This window comes from Panthera tigris, chromosome A2 (assembly GCF_018350195.1).
Source record: "Panthera tigris isolate Pti1 chromosome A2, P.tigris_Pti1_mat1.1, whole genome shotgun sequence".
Taxonomy (NCBI): Eukaryota; Metazoa; Chordata; class Mammalia; order Carnivora; family Felidae; genus Panthera; species Panthera tigris.
In genome coordinates, this window is record NC_056661.1 from 11744625 (window position 1) to 11763333 (window position 18709).

At 50.9% G+C, this 18709-nt stretch overlaps 1 protein-coding gene across 2 annotated transcripts; it reads left to right on the plus strand.

The window, feature by feature from the left end:
* Window positions 1–638: 638 nt before the first annotated feature.
* On the plus strand, window positions 639–18307 carry LOC102972201 (cytochrome P450 4F3-like). Of its 2 annotated transcripts, none has more exons than XM_042978455.1 (13): window positions 639–773; window positions 1207–1405; window positions 5756–5900; window positions 7527–7580; window positions 7675–7802; window positions 9248–9369; window positions 10075–10345; window positions 10676–10742; window positions 10932–11061; window positions 16635–16768; window positions 16865–16929; window positions 17115–17197; window positions 17575–18307. In XM_042978455.1, exons 2-13 carry the CDS (start codon window positions 1208–1210, stop codon window positions 17750–17752), a joined length of 1575 nt encoding a protein of 524 aa, XP_042834389.1. In that variant the 5' UTR covers window positions 639–773; window position 1207; the 3' UTR covers window positions 17753–18307. The 2 variants fall into 2 exon arrangements, with proteins under 2 accessions (XP_042834389.1, XP_042834388.1); XM_042978454.1 differs by having other exon boundaries at window positions 1189–1405; window positions 17575–18306.
* The last annotated feature ends 402 nt before the right edge of the window (window positions 18308–18709 follow it).

An 18709-nucleotide genomic window follows, 5' to 3' on the forward strand; every position in this document is an offset into this window, starting at 1 on the left:
GTCCTCTCTCAGGCCCTCATCTGACATTCCATTTCCCAGATGGCAAGACTGAGCCCAGAGAGAGCCGGGAAGGGACAGAACTGTGTGCAGGGTCTCCCAGCTCTGTCTGGGCCCCCTGCAGACTTACCCCTCGCCTCCAGGTGCCTTCTTCCCACTGGGCCCTTTACCCCCTGAGTCTGATGCAAGTAACCCCCAGCCAGAAGGGCTTCTTTGTTCCTGCCCCCAGCAGTTTTGTGTCAGCCCAGGCCCTAGGCTGCTTGGAGGCAGGACTTGAACTCCTGCCAGGCTGTGCAGCCCGGAGGCCCGAGGCTTCCTGATTCTGCGCTGGGAAATGGCGCATGCCTCTGACCTGCCTCGTACGTGGAGAGGAGCCCCAGAGATGTTTTGGGACTAGGCTTGGCCGGACTGTGCCCCCATGGCACCTGAACTGTCATGTTCAAGCTTTCCCCTGCTTCACCCTGCTGGCCTTGAAAGAACAGGGGTGGCTGTTAGCTTGCCCATCCCTGCAACTCCCCACCCATGTGGGAGGTGCTGAGTTCTGAGGATCCACGCCCACACCATGTGATCCTGGACTCGTTCCTCTCTGTGTCCAGCTGGCTCGGTCTTCAGGTCTTGGGCGGCTGCCACGTGGGGAGGAGGCAGACTGGTGTGCCAGCATTGGCTGACCCAGACAAGCCCAGCCTCCCCTGGTTAGGAGGTCAGGGGCCAGGAACAAAGACATGCCAGGAGGAGGACAGAGGAGCTTGGGTGGAATAAGTCCGTCCAGACAAAAGGTGACAGGCTGGGGTTGGCAAAGCTGGATGTTCTGGTCTGGGGTGGGGAGGTGCACTGCCCCAGGCAGAAGTGGCTCCTGGGATCCAGCTGGCTGGTGGGTGATGATTTCCTTGTAACTGGAGCTCCTGGCAACCTCCCACCAATTCTGTTTGGGTATTTCTTCATCAGTCTCCCTCCCTCCCTTCTCTCTCTCTCTCTCTCTCTCTCTCTCTGTCCTTCTTCTCCCTCCTCCATCCCAATCTCTCTGGCTCACTCTGCCTCTCCTCTGGAATTCCCTAGATTCCCTTCCCTTCTCTGAGCCACTGTTTGCCCACACCCACCATCCCTGCCCCTCCCCGTCCCTGTCCCTCCCAATCTGGGCCCTCTCCCTCTGTGAGCTGTGCTGCTCACCTTCCGCCCTTGTCTTCACCTCAGGACAATCTCTGCCCCCAGGATGCCGCAGCTGAGCTTGTCCTGGCTGGGACTCGGGCAGGTGGCAGCCTCCGCGTGGCTGCTCCTGCTGCTGGTGGGGGCCTCCTGGCTCTTGGCCCGCGTCCTGGCCTGGAGCTACAGCTTTTATGACACCTGCTGCCGCCTCCGGTGTTTCCCGCAGCCCCCGAAGCAGAGCTGGTTTTGGGGTCACCTGGGACTGGTGAGTGTGGGTGGCAGGACGGGCCTGGGGCATTGGGGTGGATGCACTTTCCCAGGGGTGGGGAATGGGGACCTGGGGTGGGGCTGGGGTCTGGGACAGCAGAGAAGGGCTGCAAAGAGCCAAGTTCCCCGGTGTCCCCACAATCTTGCCAGGGGCCACCGCGCAGGGTCCGCTCCCTGCCTGGCCCATGTTTGCTGGCCTCAGGCAAACACATCACCTCTCTGGGCTTTGGCTTCCCCACAGGAATCAGTTCTGACCTCTGCTCCCCTCTCCTGCCATGGGGTGCTGCTGGGCTGGAGGAGAGGGGTGGGCTGTGCGCCCTTTTCTTCCGCCTCCTTTTTGTGATCTTGCCTTTCACTCCCAAGATACATCAACGGGCCCCATTGCCCAACTGGGATAAAAGTTGACCACTTCCCCTTTCAGAAGGAATCACCCTGGCCTTGACCTTCGTGACCAAACCTATTTCACTCAGTGCCTGCATCTCGTCAGCCCGTCTTCACCCACTCCTGCCTGGTTCCCACCCCTGTCATGTTTCCAGGACATGACCATGACCTCATCACCCCCCGGAAGCAATCTGGCCCTGCTGACCACCGCAGCTGCCCAGAACTTGCTTGTCTTCTGGGTTCTCGCACACCACCCGGCCCTGGTCTCCACTTGGCTCTTCCTCACCCCACCTTTCCATGCGGGCAACCTTCAGGGTCCTAACCCACCCGTCCTATTCTCTGGCTCCCCAGGCCATTGCCTCACCTGGGGGGGGGGCTCTGACTCCCAAGGGGGCCATCAACTCCCACCACAAATGAATTATAAGCTTCCAGCTCTCCAGCCCCAGTCTCCCCTGTGGTCCTTTCTGTCTCTAACCCTGGAGAGGTTTTTCTGAAATTTCACTTCTGTTAACACCACTCCTCAGCTGAAAACCATTCTGTAAGACTGATCATCATTCTAGAGAGAGACCACGTGTTGCCTGGCCAGGGTCTGCTGCCCTCCTGGCCCCGTGCACACCCTGGACCCTCCAAGCTCCTGCTTTCTCTCCTCCACGAGCCAAACCCTTCCTACCTCAGGCCCTTTGCTTGTGCTGCTCCTTTGCTTGGAAGGGCTTCCCTTCCTGCAGCCACTGGGTCGATCCCTCCTTTTCTGGTTGCATTTTCAGCTCAGGTGTAATTTCTACGAGCCTCCCTTGACTTCCCCCCCTAGACCTTGACCTCTGACTTGGTCCTGCTCACACTAAAACAGTTAACTGTCCAGTTATTTATTATCTCTCTTTTTCTCTCTCTCACTAGACAGTGGCACTGGGGATAGATTGATATCTATAATGCCCGGCTCAGGAGCTGACATACAGTTGGCACTTAATAACTGCTTGATAATGGCATGGTGGAGGCCTTGTTCTAGGTTTGGATGAACTTACCATCACCTCCCTTGGTCATCCAATGCCAAAGTGACAGGGGCCAGCTCCACCCTGCCCTCCTACAAACCAGCTCATTACACAACAGGATGTCCTAAGCTTGTCCTGAATGTTACCTGATATTCTGGGTGTTGGCAATTTCTCAGCAAGTTATGGAGGTAGCAGGAATGTTATAAAATTACAGTTCCTACACCTCCTATGAGGGCTTGGCCATGGAGGCTGGTCTTGGTCACTCTTCTCTCCTCCAGTCCCTCTTGCTGTGTGACCTCAGCTGAGTCACTCTCCCTCTCTGGGCCAATCTCCTCAAATGCCTCAGGGTTCTTAGGGAGCAGGGAACAGTCACCAAAGTGAAAATGACTTGTATTCACCTGTCTGGAGCACCTGGAAGTATTTGTCAGGCTGGGATGGGGCTTCCCGTGGGACTGGAGAGGATGCCTCACTGGGAGGCAAGCCCCCCTCCTTCTCCTTTTGGGGGACGCGGCCTGGGTTTCTTCATTTGTAAAAGGCACGGCTGATGGGGGAGTCCATAGGTTCAGGGGATAGGTTCATAGATAGTCCATAGGTTCATAGGTAGAGGTAGATAGACAGACAGACAGACAGATGGGATGAACCATGCAAGCTGGCGGGCAGAAGAGGACGTAGGTGGGAGCTGCCCTCCTGACTGATGGGCAGAGCTCACACCTGTGTCCTGGGGTCTGTCAGAGCTGGAAGGTCTGCACACCTTCACCATCTGGGGAGCGGGGCGGGGGAGGGGCTGTGTGGACTGGCCAGGACATGACAGGACATGGGAACGAGCCCCAGTACAAAACGTGAGGCCACCCTGCTGTTCCCGTGGGCACCTCCTTGAGATTGGAACGACTCCCAGGAGAAGAAAGATCTGACTTCTCAAGCCAAGGTCGGCCTCTCTGGGGGCAGAGAGCATGTCTTCTCCCTGTGTCCTGGGAGGGACCCTTGGGAGATGGAGAGTCTTCTGGGATCCCTCTGTCCCCATGGGAAGGAGCAGGAAGAAACAGAGATCCCCTCCATCTCTGCAGAGTCTGGACACACTGACCACTGCAGAGGTTGCAGGGGAACTTGCCGTGGCTCCTTCTGTGGAGGTGATGGCCCCTGTCTTGCTTGTAGGTCCACCCCACAGAGCAGGGCTTGAGGGTGTTAATTCAGCTGGTGGCTGCCTACTCGCAGGGTTTATGATCTGCTTGGGCTCCCATCATTTCTTGCCACCGTGGCATTGCCTGCTCTGTCATCATGCCACAGGTACCCATCTGGAATATGTGGCCATGGGCACTGTGGCAGCATCTGAGGGCCACATACCCCTCCCTGCCAGGCTTCTGTGAGGTCCCTGTGGATTCCAAGGTCCTTTCTGCTCTTGGGCGACCTTGGTCATTGCTTTCTTCTGGACACTGCTTCAGGAGTGTCCTTGGGGAGGCTCAGTCCCAGGTAATGTCTTGGGGGAACCCCAATCTTGGGGATGTAGAACTAGAGACACCCTCAATCCTGTGTGGTCAGAGTGAGTCTGACAGAGAGACAGGGGTAAGGGGAACTCAGAGGGGAAGCAAGGCATCTGCTGTTTGGGTAGGCTGGAAGGCTTCTTAGAGAAGGAGTTGTTGGAAGGGGGTCTGGTCTGATGGGTAGGAATTTTTTAAGAAAAGAAGAGAAAGTATATACCGTGGAGAGGAATAGCCCACTCAAAGGCCTGGCGGGGACAGAGCAAACACCTGTTTTTTTTAAAGTTTATTTATTTATTTTTAGAGAGAGAGAGAGAGAGAGAGAGAACACGCATGAGTGGGGGAGGGGCAGAGGGAGAGAGTGGGAGAGAGAATCCCAAGCAGGCTCCACACTGTCAGTGCAGCTCTTGAACTCACAAACCATGAGATCATGACCCATGCCAAAATCAAGAGTCAGATGCTTAACCAACTGAGCCACCCCACTGCCCTGTGAGCACCGGGGTTTTGAGCAACCATGAGTTGAGTGCATAAAGAGCAATGCTGGTGAGAGGCAGGGAGAAGGTGGAGGGGACAGCAGAGCCAGCGGGGCTGCAGGACTGTGTGGGGGCAGGGGGTTTATTCTGAGGGTTCTGGGGAGCCATGGAGGGTGTGCAGGTTAGGAGACACAGCCATGGGGAGTGGGAGAGATAGAGAGAGAAATAGAGGTGAAGAAAGAGAGAGATACAGAGAAAAAGTGAGGGAGTCAGAGAGGACATACAGAGAATGTAAAAGAAACATACACAAACACATATCATCTATCATCTACCCATCCATCTCTCATCTCTTTCCTTTCTCTCTTCATCCATCCACCCATGCATGCATGCATGCATGCATCCATATGTCTGTCCATCCATCCACCCATCCATCCAAGCGTCCATCCATCCATGCATCTATGCATCCATCCATCCATCTGTTCGTCCATGCATGCATGCATCCATCTATCCATCCATCCATCCATGCGTGCATCCATCCATTGGTATGTCCATCCATCCATCCATCCATCCATCCATCTGTCTGTCTGTCCATCTGTCCATGCATGCATACAACCATCTTCCCATTTATCTGTCATCCCTCTTCTCTCTGTCTCTCTCACTCTTTCTCTCTCTCTCTCTATGTATCTATCTCTCTATCATCTATCTATCTCTATCTCTCTATCTCTATCTATCTATCTATCTATCTCTCATCTATCTATCATCATCATGTAGCTCTCCATCATCTAGCTATTATCATCTGGCTGTCTATCACCTACCTAAAGAAACAGATGAAGATTGTGAGAGTGAAGGGAGAGGGAGAGGCACATAGATAGACACACAAAAAGAGACAAACAGACCAACATGGGAAGCTGACTTAGTGAGATGTAGAGGTGTAGACTAATAATGCAGGCAGAAGGGGGGATGCAGTGGGAAGTTGTAAGCTTCTGGGGCTGCTGCCTGACCTGGTCTTCCTCCTCCACCCTGCCATCCCCAGGTAAAGAGCAATGAAGAAGGCTTGAGGTTCATGGAGAGTCTGAGCCACAGCTTCCGTGATGTTCACCTCTGGTGGATGGGGCCCTTCTACCCACTTCTGCGGTTCGTCCACCCCAAGTTCGTTGCCCCCCTGCTCCAGGCCCCAGGTATCTCTCCCAGGAGCACCCGACCCAGCCACTCCTTTGTCCCTGTTCCCAGTTCTTCGCACCTCTGGACAGACCAGGTTGAGCGGGAAAGTGGGTAGTATTGATGGAGACCTGCCATTAACCTGCTGGGCGACTCTGGGCAGGTCCCTGGCTCTCTCTGGTTTCCAGTCGTTTTCAGTTTTGAGTGGTGGAAATTCAGCAATGTTGGTCTAAGAGAAGAAAGGGAATCTATTGACTGAAAAGCTGAAGGAATGTTGTCTTCAGGCATGGTTGGATCCAGTCTTCAAACAGTGCCATTGGGAATCTGTCTTTATCTTGAAGTTCGGTGTTCCTTGGTGACAGCTTCACTCTCATGCTGACAAAGATGAGTCTAAGAAGGTCAACCCCCATGGAAATGTGAGCTCATTCTCTGCAGACCCAGAAATAGCTGCAGGATTCTCTTAAATTGGCCTGGCTTGGGTCACAGGGACCAATTCTTCCTCTAGTCACGGCAACTTGATTGTTAAGGGTTAGGGTCATATGTGCAGCTCTGGAACGGAGGATGGAGTGGCATGGCCACCCTCCCTAGCTACTTGGACTGAAGGAGGAAGAGGAGTGAGGTGTTGGTTCCAGAAGGGGATGGACAGGCAGATACCACAGATGTCCATTCACTGGCATCTCTGCTATGGGGGCATTTCCTGGGTGAGGAAACAGAGGCTCAAGGAGGCTTAATAACTTCTCAAGGTCACATAGCATGCCAAAGCCTTTCTCTTACTTCTTCTGTGTGTTCTTGGCTGCCCTAACTGCCTCTGGTAGGAGGGACCTTTAGTTGGAGGGGGATTTTGGGGTAGGGAGATGGCCAGACTGTTGTGGGGGGGAAGATCCACAGAGTGTTGTGGGGAGCTGGTCTAGAGGCACGAGGGAGCAGTGGCAGCTCTTTGTGGTGGGGGGAGCTCAGCATCTGAGGGTGGCAACATTGTTTGGTCTCTTAAGGACAGAGGAGCCCCTGAGCCTAAGCACTTAATGATAACTATGGGATGGAAGAAAATCCTGAGAAAGGCTAGGTCACACCTGGGCCATGTCTGGAACATTAGTGGGACCATATTTAAATCCTTCCAGGGACCGTCTATGAGACACACTGAGGTCGTGTCAGATTGTCTTTGGGTCCATTCAGAGGATGGCCTGCTGCATGAGGCCAGTGTGTGTTATGCATGTTGTTTCGTGTCAGGGCACGTTACCATGTGTTGGGGCCGTGTCAGAAGTCCCAGGAGATGTCAGAGGGTTCTGGGACAGGTGCGATGTCCTAGGTCCCTGTAAAGGCATTTTGTGGAGTGCTGATTTGTGCTTGGGTGTTTCGAACATGTCGGACCGGCAAGGAGCCATGTCAAGGCATGTTGGGTGTGTTGTGCCATGTTTTCGGGAGCATCTAAGTACCTAGGGGTAGGTCCATGGGCTCTGCCTTTGCTCTGCTCTGTGCTGCAGCCTGGTCTTGTCCCCCCTCACTTCCCCAGTCTGCCCTATAGAATTCCCACTATGGTGGTTGGAGGGGGGGGGGTATGCATTCCCTTGGCTCGATCCTCCACCCCCAACCCAAAGCCCATCCCTGCCTCTTCTCTATGGCCCCTGATGATCTGTCTCTCCTGCCAGCCACCATCGTGCCCAGGGACAAGTTTTTCTACAGCTTTCTGAGGCCCTGGCTGGGTGAGTAACTGTTAGGTGAAGGAGGTTGGGGACAACCTTGGGGTCTCAGGGGAAAGCACTGCCCTTGCCTACTCCTCGTGGCTGCCTCTACTAGGGGATGGGCTCCTGCTGACTGCTGGTGACAAGTGGAGCCACCACCGTCGTTTGCTGACACCTGCCTTCCACTTTGAAATCTTGAAATCCTATGTGAAGATTTTCGACAAAAGTGCAGACATCATGCATGTGAGTTGAAACCCAGGGTGCCGGCTGGAGCCTTGGGAAAAGGGGAGTGGCCTGGAGTCCTGGCTTTGCTAGATGACTTTCGGGCCATTCTATTTCTTCTCCAAGCATCAGTTTCCCCATGTGTCAGATGGGGATTATAAGCCCTTCTTAAAAGGTGGTCAAGATGATGTAATGGAATCATGGTCCTGGCACATTGTAGGTGCTCGGAAGGTGTTAGCTTCTAATCTGCCTCACTGAAACTCTGTGAAACTTGAGACACTAATGATGAAGATTGTCTAGTAGCTCTTTCTTCACTGAACTGCACCTTAAAACTCATGAGGTTGAAAGAATTTGTGTTTTATTGCTCGCAAGATGATGAGTCAGGGGAATAGTTCTTATTTTGGCTGGAATCACTCACGTGTCTGTGGCCATGGCTGGGTTTGGGAGACAGCTCTGCTTTTCCAGGCTCAGCTCTGCCACACATTTGGGGCTTGGCTAATGGTTGGCTAGTCTAGGATGGCCTTGGTGGGACAACCAGACTCCTGCATTTGTCCCTCATCTTCCAGTAGGCTAGACTTGATCGCATGGTAGACCATGGGCTCGAAGAGAACAAGCAGAAACATGCAGTACCTCTTCAAGCCTAGTTTCAGAACAGGCAACCAGGACCTCCACCTTCTTCTGTTGGCAGAAGCAAGTCCCACATCCAGCTCCAAATCAAGAGCTGGAGAAAGAGGTTTTACCTCCTAATGGAAGATCTGCCAAACCTCATTGCAAAGGGTGAAGGTAGAGGGAGGGATGAAGAAATGGAGACATTTTTGCAGCAGTCGCCTACCTCTATGATAATGACGAAGATGAGGGTGATAGGTAATGATTACTTAGCTCTTGGTGTATATCAGGAACCATGAGATCATGACCTGAGCCCAAGTTGCACACGTAACCGACTGAGCCTCCCCACTGCCCCTCATGCACCAGTTCTATTGCACATGTTGTCTTATTTAATTTCCATAACCATATAAGGCAGAGATGATGATTATTGTCTCATTACAGGTGATGAAACTGAGGCTCAGAGAGGTTAGGGAGCATGCTCCCGTTCACACAGCTAGCAAGTGAGCTAATAAATGGAGTTGGGATTCCAACCTGGTTTGTCTGACAACAGAGCAAGTCATCTTAACTGTTACTGAAGCTTTGACAGGTGGAGTCCAGCGGGCAGCAGTGAGTTGACCAAGGGCACACAGGGGTGTAGGAAGCAGAGCCAGGATTTGAACTCAGGTCTCCTGACCCCCAGCCATTGGGTCTTAATAGTAAGAGTTTCTATTCCCACCCAAGCCTGGTCCTCCCTGGAGATGGGTGCCTGGGGTGGAGGACCAGGAGCCTGGGTTTTGGGGAGTCCATCCTGGTGATTGGGACTGAGGGGGAGCTCAGGGGAGGTAGGTCCCAGCCCCAGATTTGCCCCTTTCTCTGTCCAGGCCAAGTGGAAGCGCCTAGTCTCAGAGGGCAGCACCCGATTGGACATGTTTGAGCACATCAGCCTCATGACCCTGGACAGTCTGCAGAAATGTGTCTTCAGTTTTGACAGCAATTGCCAGGAGTGAGTGCTTGCTCAGGACCTGGGAACATGAACTGTAGACCCAAGGGAGTAGATGGAGAAGGGAGGGCTGGCCAGGGTGATCAGAAGGGACTTCCTGGAGGAGATGGATCAGAGTGAGACAAAGAAGGACAAGGAAGGGAAAGAGAAAGTTAAGGTTTCAGGTAAGCAAAAATGCTTGATAAAGGCCAATAGGACTAGGATGAATAAAGCATGTGCCACCTTGGGAATGAGATTGGGGGGTTGGCAGGGGGGCTAATCTTAAGGATATTCAAAAGTGAAGCAAAGGGGTCTGAGCTTTATCCTTGGGTTTCCAGGGATGGAAGGTGGAAGGTGTTTGAGCAGATGAAGGCCGTGGTCAAAGCTGGTCTTGGACATCGGACTCTAGAGAGGACCAACTGTCACCTAGACACAGAATTTGAGGAGGAGGCAGCTTGAATGTGGTGGCGAAAATGGGGCAGATTTGGGGGAAATTAAGGAGGAATGGGCAGGGGCAGATACTGTGTAGGACAGAAGAGAGATGAGTTGATACCCAAGGTCTTCCCAGGGTCTGGGCCATGATTCCATTTACAGAGATGGCAGTGGAGAGAGAAGCATGTCTGGAGGACACTCTGTTTTGCAGGGACATGCTTCTGAGGTTGTGGTTGGAAGGCACTCCAAGGGCCTCATGTGGGTTAAGGAGCTGTTCTCTATGGCCTGACCCTTCAGGAGCCCCAGTGAATATATTGCTGCCATCTTGGAGCTCAGTGCCCTTGTGGTGAAACGGCAGAGGCAGATCTTCCTGCACCCGGACTTGCTGTACTACCTCACCCCTGATGGGAGGCGCTTCCGCAGGGCTTGTGACCTGGTGCACAACTTCACAGATGCCATCATCCAGGAGCGGCGCTGCTCCCTCATTACTGAGGTCTCCCATGACTTCCTCAAGGCCAAGGCTAAGGCCAAGACTTTGGACTTCATTGATGTGCTCCTGCTGGCCAAGGTGGGCTTCCCTGGAATCAGAATTCAAGAGTTAGAATGGACCTTGACTCCAAATGTCAGATGGGAGAACTTGGACTTGACCCAGCGGGTACTGAGGAGCCACGGAAGGTGCTTGAGGAAGGGAAAGACAGGTCAGGGATATGTTTTAGACATGACTTTGTAGAAGGCTGCTTGGGAGAAGAAAGCTGGAGACAGGGAGACCTGTGGGATAGGACTCTAGAGATGATGAGGGACGAATCCTGCTTTGGTGATGGAGCCTGAGGGACTGTTTCAGGTGAGACTCAGGTGCCCTCCGAGCTGGTGTGATTCAGGAGGTCGTGCCTTTCTGCAGGATGAAGATGGGAAGGAACTGTCCCATGAGGATATCCGAGCTGAAGCTGACACCTTCATGTTTGGGGGTAAGCATCCCAGTGTGGGACTGCAGGGGGTAGGAGTCTGTCCAATCCCAGGGACTTGGCAGGTGGGCCCTGGACCACCCCATCCCACCCCATCTTCCCCATCCTCCCTGAGGGCCCTAACGAAGGGCGCTGTCCGCCCTCTGGTGCTGAACAAGCCCACAGACCCAAGCCTGTCTGGCTGCCTCTCAGGCCATGACACCACGGCCAGTGGTCTCTCCTGGGTCCTGTACAACCTTGCGAAGCACCCCGAGTATCAGGAGCGCTGTCGGCAGGAGGTGCAAGAGCTCCTGAGGGACCGTGAGCCTAAAGAGATTGAATGGTGAGTGCAGGTCCTCGTGTCCTGTTCTGGAACCCCTTTCATTGGCTCTGCTCCCCTGCTGGGGAAGGGGAAAGAACTGTTTGTTGATTGTGTCATTATTGCTTAAAGAGACTAGGAGCAGAACCCAGAGGCAAGGGTATGGTACCCAGCCTGGAGAGCAGGGGAAAGCAGGCTTACGCAACAGAAAGATTGGAGTGTCCACATTTATTGCCCTGCTTGCTTGCTATGTGACTTGAATAAAACCAATTCCCTTTTCTGAATACCACTTTTCTCCTCTGTAAATGGGGGCGGGACAGGTCAGGGAATCTCTCCTCCAAGGGCTGCTTGGAGAACCGTGACAATGTGTGTAGAACAGATGCCACCCAGCGTGTGTTGAGTAAATGAACTTCTCTCCCTTGCTTTTCTGCCTGAAGTTGCACATTTCCCCCAAAGACCCTTACTCTTAATTTTTGCTCTTATATCTAATTCCCACCTACTATCTATTCCAGGGATTCACAAGTGGTCCTTGAGGGTAAAACAGTTACCCATTGCTTGGTTCAGTAAACATGTCTACACTGCCGGCCCTTCTCAACTCCATGTCCAGTCCCATTCAAGTCCTACTTGGTCAAGGCTGGATCATGGAGGAAAGAAGGGGGTGAGGCTGGGTAGCAAAGAAGCAAATATGAATTCAGCCCTCTGGGAATGGGTAGTGGACAGTGCTCCAAGCCTTATGGACAGCTTGTGCAAAGGCCCTGATGGAGGCATGCAGCGGTGGGCCTGGTGTGTTTGGGAGGAAGTAAACGTGGCTGGATCCTTGTGAAATTTACAGTGTGATTCATCTGAGAGGCTCCCAGTGAGGCTGGAGCTGGTAGTTGGTAATGGAAGCCCCTCTTGGTCTGCTTTGGAAACCATGTGAAGATTTTCCAAAGGTGTCAGTTCAAGTCGTCTGGGAAGCCAGTATTGGATAAAAGAGAAAAGTGCACAGGGATACTGCTCTCAGGGAGGGAGTCTCACATTGGGCAGAAGTGATCAGAAAGTAGGGGCCCACTATGCTCTCTCAGTGGCTGGGACCTGCCCAAGAAAGTGTGGCTTTGGCTTGAATGCTGCTGCAGAGCCCAGAGACCCTCTAACTGGAGGCTGTCAGCCGACTGCACTCCTTGGAGCTGGACATCAAGTTCTTTCTTGAAGGGAGATTCGTGACTAATATAGGAAGGCAGTGGGGAGCCATGGGAGATGTTTGAGCAGGGGAGAGACAAGTCAGATATTCGAATTAAACATATCTGCAAACTGGAGGAGATGAGGTGGAGCCTGGGGGTCCTAGAGAGATTTGGGGCCAAGGGCTGAAGGATGGGGAGGAGATGTTGGACTGAACACTTCAGTCCTTCAACTTCAAGGACTTCAAGGTAGTGCCTTCAACTTCAAGGCTGGGCTCAGTACGGCAGTTGTGTGAAGTGGAGAAGTGTTTTTGTGTGTCTCTCAACTTCAAACACTTAGTGCACTTGGTACCAATTCAAATGGTGTGAAATGCTTTACAATGGATATAATAAGCCTTTGCCTTTTTTCAGTCTCGGTTCTATTGAGATATAGTTGACATAAAATACTGTGTATACAACACAAGGTATACTCCACGAGGGTTTGATATACGTATATATTGCAAAATGAGCACAGGGTTAAATACTTTCCTTACCTCACACAAGCCTCTGCCTTATCCATCACCCCAATCCCATCCCCACCTTTGATGACCTCTGGTGTGCTTCCAATGATCATCTCTGCCCACACCTATGTGCCCACAGTCTCTCTCATTTTGTGCATAGTCTTTTCTCTCCACGGCTGAGAGAACACACAGAGCATTCAGGCATGCACACTGACAATATAACTTCAAGATCTTTTCCTTTCCCCTCCAGACGTAAGTTTTGGGAAATTAATTTTGAATTACAAAATCCATAATGGGAAGAAGTCCTTTTTTTTCTTTTCCTTGCACAAAATGCAACACTACGGAGAAGGTTAGGTCCACCTTTGTTGCTGTCCCCCCAAGCCTAATCAATCCCCTGTCTCCTGAGGGGTCTCCAGGGACATCAATTTGTTATATGTCCTTTCAGGCTTTTCAGAAGGTCTTGTAGCTATGTATTTCTATAGTTATAATGGTTTTAATAGAAACACACACGCATTTGGTTACTTGTTCTTTTCTCTTTTCTCTCAACAGTTGTTTTGACTCCTCTCTAATTGTAAATCGCACACTTTATTCAGCTCACCCCTCTGTTGGGGACGTTTATGTGATGCTTTGCAGTTATGACAGATATTGCTGAATTGCCTTTCAGCACCTCTGTACCGATTTACCCTGCAGTGTTTGATAGGACTAGTGATCTGTATTTCCTCCTTTTGATAACTGTGTAGTATTCCATCATATGGATGTACCATAATTATGTAAACATTCCCCTACAGAGCGTCATTTGTATAGTTTGGAGCCTTATGCTGTAATAAACATGATGTAGCAAACATCCATGTACACACTGATTTTTGCTCCCATGTGAGGATGTCTCTCCAGAACAAATTTCTGGGTGTGGAATTGCTGAATCAAAGACCATTTGAGTTTTCACAATGTAATCACTCTTGACAAATCCACTCCTCTAGACAGATTTTGAGAGTGACAATTTTCTCGCATCTTTGCTGACAGTGTGCATAATGAAATTCTAAAACTCTTGCCAATCTGGTGGGTGAATATAATACTTCATTATCCTAATGAATATAACTTTAAGAATGGGTAAAACTGAGCACGATTTTCACATGTTTATGAACCATGCATATTTCTTTTTCTGTGAAGCTTCAATTTGCATAATTTGCCCTTTTTACTTTGAGTTTTTTCTGTTTTTCATTTTAAAATTGATTTGTGAGGACTCTTTACATATAAAGAAAATTAGTTCTTTTTCTGTTATGCAAAAATTCTTTCCTGGATTGACTTTTGACTTTATTTTAGTTTTTGTTCATTTATTTGGAGTCACGTTTATTAACTTTTTTTTATAGCTTCTGTTTTTTTTTTTTTTTTTTAATGCTTGGAAAGGCCCTTCCCATTCTAATGCTAAGCTGTAAAACTTGTTTGTTTTCTTGTAATGGATTTATTTATTAAAAATATTTTGTTTATGGGACACCTGGGTGGCTCAGTTGGTTGGACGTCCGACTCTTGATTTTGGCTCAGGTCATGATCTCGTGATTCATGAATTTGAGCCCCACCTTGGGCTCTGTGCTGACAGCTCAGAGCCTAGAGCCTGCTTCGGATTCTCTGTCTCCCTCTCCCTCTCTGCCCCTTCCCTGCTCATGCTGTCTCTCTCGCTCAAAAAATAAATAAACATTAAAACAAATTTAAAAATTCACAGATATGTGTTATATCACAGATCTGCTGCTGGTTCTTATCTTTCTCAGAAACATAGCACTATGACTTTGTCAGACATCCATGGTTCTATGTACATTTAGATTGTTGCTTTGGACTGTCATATGGAAAGTTCCTCTCTAGTGCCTTGGACCTAAATATCCAGGAGGTTTCCATCTCATGACCGCAATGAACCTCTTGGTGTTCATGTCTTTATCTACCTGTCTGAGAATCTCTCCAGGTTCTATGCTGAGAGCCAACTTGCTGGGTCATGAAACACACATCGCCTTTCCTTGACCATGCCAATGCCTTGCAGAGTGGTGGCTCCTGTCCATACCTTTACTGTCAGTGTGTGGGGTCCCCTCACCCCGGTGCCTCAGCCGGGCTTTACCATCACCCACCTTGTTAATTCTCACCTCGAATACATACGAGGTAACATCCCATTGCTATATAATTTCCATTTCTCTGGTAATCGGCGACTTGGAGCATCTCTTCATGTTTTATTTAGTTATTTCTTTTCAATGGCTATTTATTTAGTTTTGAGAGAGAACAAAAGCAGGGGAGGGGCAGAGAGAGAGGGAGACACAGAATCCAAAGCAGGCTTCAGGCTCTGAGCTCTCAGCACAGAGCCCAACGCGGGACTCGAACTCATGGACCTCGAGATCATGATGTAAACCGAAGTCATATGCTCAACCGACTGAGCCACCCAGGAGCCCCATCTCTTCCTGTTTTAAATCTCTGAGTTTGACCTCCCATGAATTTCTAGACCATGTCCTTTGTCTACTGTTTTGAGTCGCCTGCCGTCTCTCTTGTTGATTGGTAGGAATTCCTTGTCTATTCAAGATATTCTTCTAGATCAATATATTTATTGCAACTATCTTCTGTGAATCTCTCATCTGAATGTTAATTGTTCCATAGAATGGAGTGCTTTGTTAGACAGAAATCCTTAATTCTGTGCATATTTTTCTTTTCTTTTTTCTTTTATTCTTTTCTTTCCTTTCCTTTCTTTTTCTTTCTTTCTTTCTTTCTTTCTTTCTTTCTTTCTTTCTTTCTTTCCTTTCTTTCCTTTCTTTTCCTTTTCTTTTTTTGTCTTCTGGTTTATGTTTTGGGGTTTTAAGAATTCTTTCCTACTCATCGGTCACAAAGTTGTCTTCTATATTATATCTTCTTTTACCCTTATTTCTTTACCTTTCACGTGTAAGGGAAGACCCCATCTTATATGTGGAGTGCATGATGATTCAGTCTTTTGGTGTGTGTAGTGGTGAGACTGTGGGGGTGTCTGTGTCTGTGTCTGAACCATTCCTTGTCTGGGGGTTGCGGGGCCTCCTTTACTGGATGCTACGTTTTCACCTATTCACGTACTTGTCTCTGAGCTCTCTATCTTGTTCTGTGGGTCTGTTTTCCTGTTCTTGCAACAGTGCTTTGCTGCCTTTTAATTTAATTTAATTTAATTTAATTTTTTAATTATCACCATACGTTTGTAATGGGTCTTAATATCAGGTGAATGGATTCTCTTTCTTTGGTCTTTTAAATCGACATAGATTTTGAACTTTAAGTTTTTCAAACTGAATAAGATTGCTAAGCTCCAAAAACACCAACTAGATTTTAATTGGGTGCATTGGATACATTAATTAACTTAGGAAGAATCCACACCGTTATATTAGGTATTCAACCTAGGAGGGTGCCTTTTATTTGTTCAAATAACTTGGTAAGTCCAGCAAAGAGATTTTTTTTCCTTTTTAAATAAATTGTATAACTTTAGACTTTCTAACTTTTTTTTTTTTAATTTTTTTTTTTTTCAACGTTTTTTTTTTTTTTTATTTATTTTTGGGACAGAGAGAGACAGAGCATGAACGGGGGAGGGGCAGAGAGAGAGGGAGACACAGAATCGGAAACAGGCTCCAGGCTCTGAGCCATCAGCCCAGAGCCTGACGCGGGGCTCGAACGCACGGACCGTGAGATCGTGACCTGGCTGAAGTCGGACGCTTAACCGACTGCGCCACCCAGGCGCCCCATAGACTTTCTAACTTTTAAAGGTACTGTGTGAATGTTGGGCTTTGTTCAGAAATACTTAAAAAAATTTTTTTTAATATTTATTTTTGAGAGAGAGAGAGAGAGAGAGAGAACAGGGAGGGGCAGAGAGAGAGAGGGAGACACAGAATCCGGGGAGCAGCTGGAGGTCTGCGGGAGTCTGATTCGATCCCTGGCTAATCGTTGGCGGCTTCCTTAGGGACGACCTGGCCCAGTTGCCTTTCCTGACCATGTGCATCAAGGAGAGTCTGCGGTTGCACCCCCCGGTCACAGTCGTCTCCCGCTGCTGTACCCAGGACGTCGTGCTCCCAGATGGCCGGGTCATCCCCAAAGGTGCCCACAACACCAGGGGGAGGAGCCTCGTGGGCAGGAGGAGGGGCCCATCCGGCAGGGTGAAACCCTTCCTGACTGGCCCCTCCCCTCCCACAGGTGTTGTCTGCCTCATTAGTATTTTCGGGATCCACCACAATCCATCCGTGTGGCCAGACCCTGAGGTGCTGCCTCCCCCTCCCTCCCCTCCACCCACCCTCATCCTTGGCCACTTCCCTAGCGGGACCTAAGGGAGGGCTTAGGGTTCTGACCTGGCAAATCGCTCCCTCCATGAAAAGCACACCTGTGTCTCCAAAGCCGGCTGTCCTGGGAAACCCCATCCAACAGTCCCGCCTCTCTCCGCCCCCAGGTATACAATCCTTTCCGCTTTGACCCAGAAAACATCAAGGAAAGGTCTTCTCTGGCTTTTATTCCCTTCTCCGCGGGGCCCAGGTGAGCGCAGCGGGATGAGGTGCTGAGGGCAGGGGCCTGGGCCTGAGATCCCAGACGTGGCTGTGGGGGAGGGAAAGGGGGTGTTGAGGATGGTTCTCCTTCTCTCCCCTCCTCCAGAGGTTGGGGGTAAAGGCCTGGGCAGTGCGGGGTGGCTGGGTCCAAGGAGGGCTCCGCGGTGTGCTCAGAGCCCCTTTCCTCTGTCTGGGATTTCAGGGCTGGGATCTGAGCCAAGCTCAGGGACCCCCGTATGGGGGTCCCGGGCACGGTTAGTCCCCTCCGGTATCCCTGCGGGCGGGGCTGGCGGTCCCGGGCCAGGTTCGGGGCGCGACGGGACCTGCTGGGGTCCCTGGCGAGTGAGTGCCCACTGCCGCCCGCAGGAACTGCATCGGGCAGACGTTCGCCCTGACCGAGATAAAGGTGGTCCTGGCGCTCACGCTGCTGCGCTTTCGGGTCCTGCCCGACAAGGAGGAGCCGCGCAGGAAGCCGGAGATCATCCTGCGCGCCGAGGGCGGGCTTTGGCTGCGGGTGGAGCCGCTGAGCGCGGGCCCCCAGTGACCCGCCAGCTCCCCCTGGCTTGGGATCCACCCCGACCCTACACACGTCCCCTGGCGGATTCCCAGGATAGAGCTGTGTGGTCTCTCTGCTAGAGCGCCGCTGACAGCCAGCAGGGGGCGCTCGGGACCTGTGGGAACGCAGTGGGAGGGCGAGGGCCAGGGCGAGGGGTGGGGTGGAGGGGAGGCTGGTGTGTGAGCGCAAGACCCTGACAGCCTTTCCAGCTGACCACGGCCCCCCACCCCCACCCCCATGCTGATTGCGGGTTCTCCCAGACCCCAATAAGGGCTTTCATCCTGTAGGCAATAGGGAGCCATGGGAGGGGTTTGAGTAGGAGGGACCACCGTTAAAGACTGACTGAGGGGCATGTTTGAAGCTCTGGGTCACAGTGGAGAACCCATAGTGGCACTACTCTCTGGCCACGCTGACCTCTGTTCCTATCTAATATACCCAAACTTTTCTTACCCCAGAATCCTTCACTACGTTTCCATGGTCACTGTGTTCACTGAAACAAACATAGATGCTTTCTCCTGTGTGTCTGATCATTGCCATCATTGTATCCGTTATGTGGTCTGTTGTTTTTGCTAGTTTTCACTGGTAGGGTTAGTGGTCTCGTGTGCCTGTTTATCTTTGCTTGAGTATCCGTTATTATATTTGAAATAACATGTGTAGAATTTGGAGAAGGTAGCTTTCTCTAGGAGGCATTCTTTGAGCCTTGCTGGCCAAGGATGATGTTCAATGGAGTTCAAGGCTTGTGGTGCCAAGATCACTAAGGCAGTTTAAATTCCAGCAGAGGTCACACTTGCAGTCCCCTCTACCGGTGTGTTCTCCCCTTGAGCAGTGTAGCTCCTGGAGGCTTCCACCTATGTAAGGAGGATCTTCTTACAACTTTTCTTTCCCATGTCACTCTAGGCTTTGATTTTTCTCCCCTGGCCGTGAGGCCGTCAAAACAGTTTCACA

Coding starts and splice junctions, on each gene's coding strand:
- LOC102972201 (XM_042978455.1), top strand. CDS start 1,208: ATGCCGCAGCTGAGCTTGTCCTGGCTGGGACTCGGGCAGGTGGCAGCC. Junction 1,406..5,755: donor TTTGGGGTCACCTGGGACTG/GTGAGTGTGGGT, acceptor TGCCATCCCCAG/GTAAAGAGCAATGAAGAAGG. Junction 16,769..16,864: donor TGGCCGGGTCATCCCCAAAG/GTGCCCACAACA, acceptor CCCCTCCCACAG/GTGTTGTCTGCCTCATTAGT.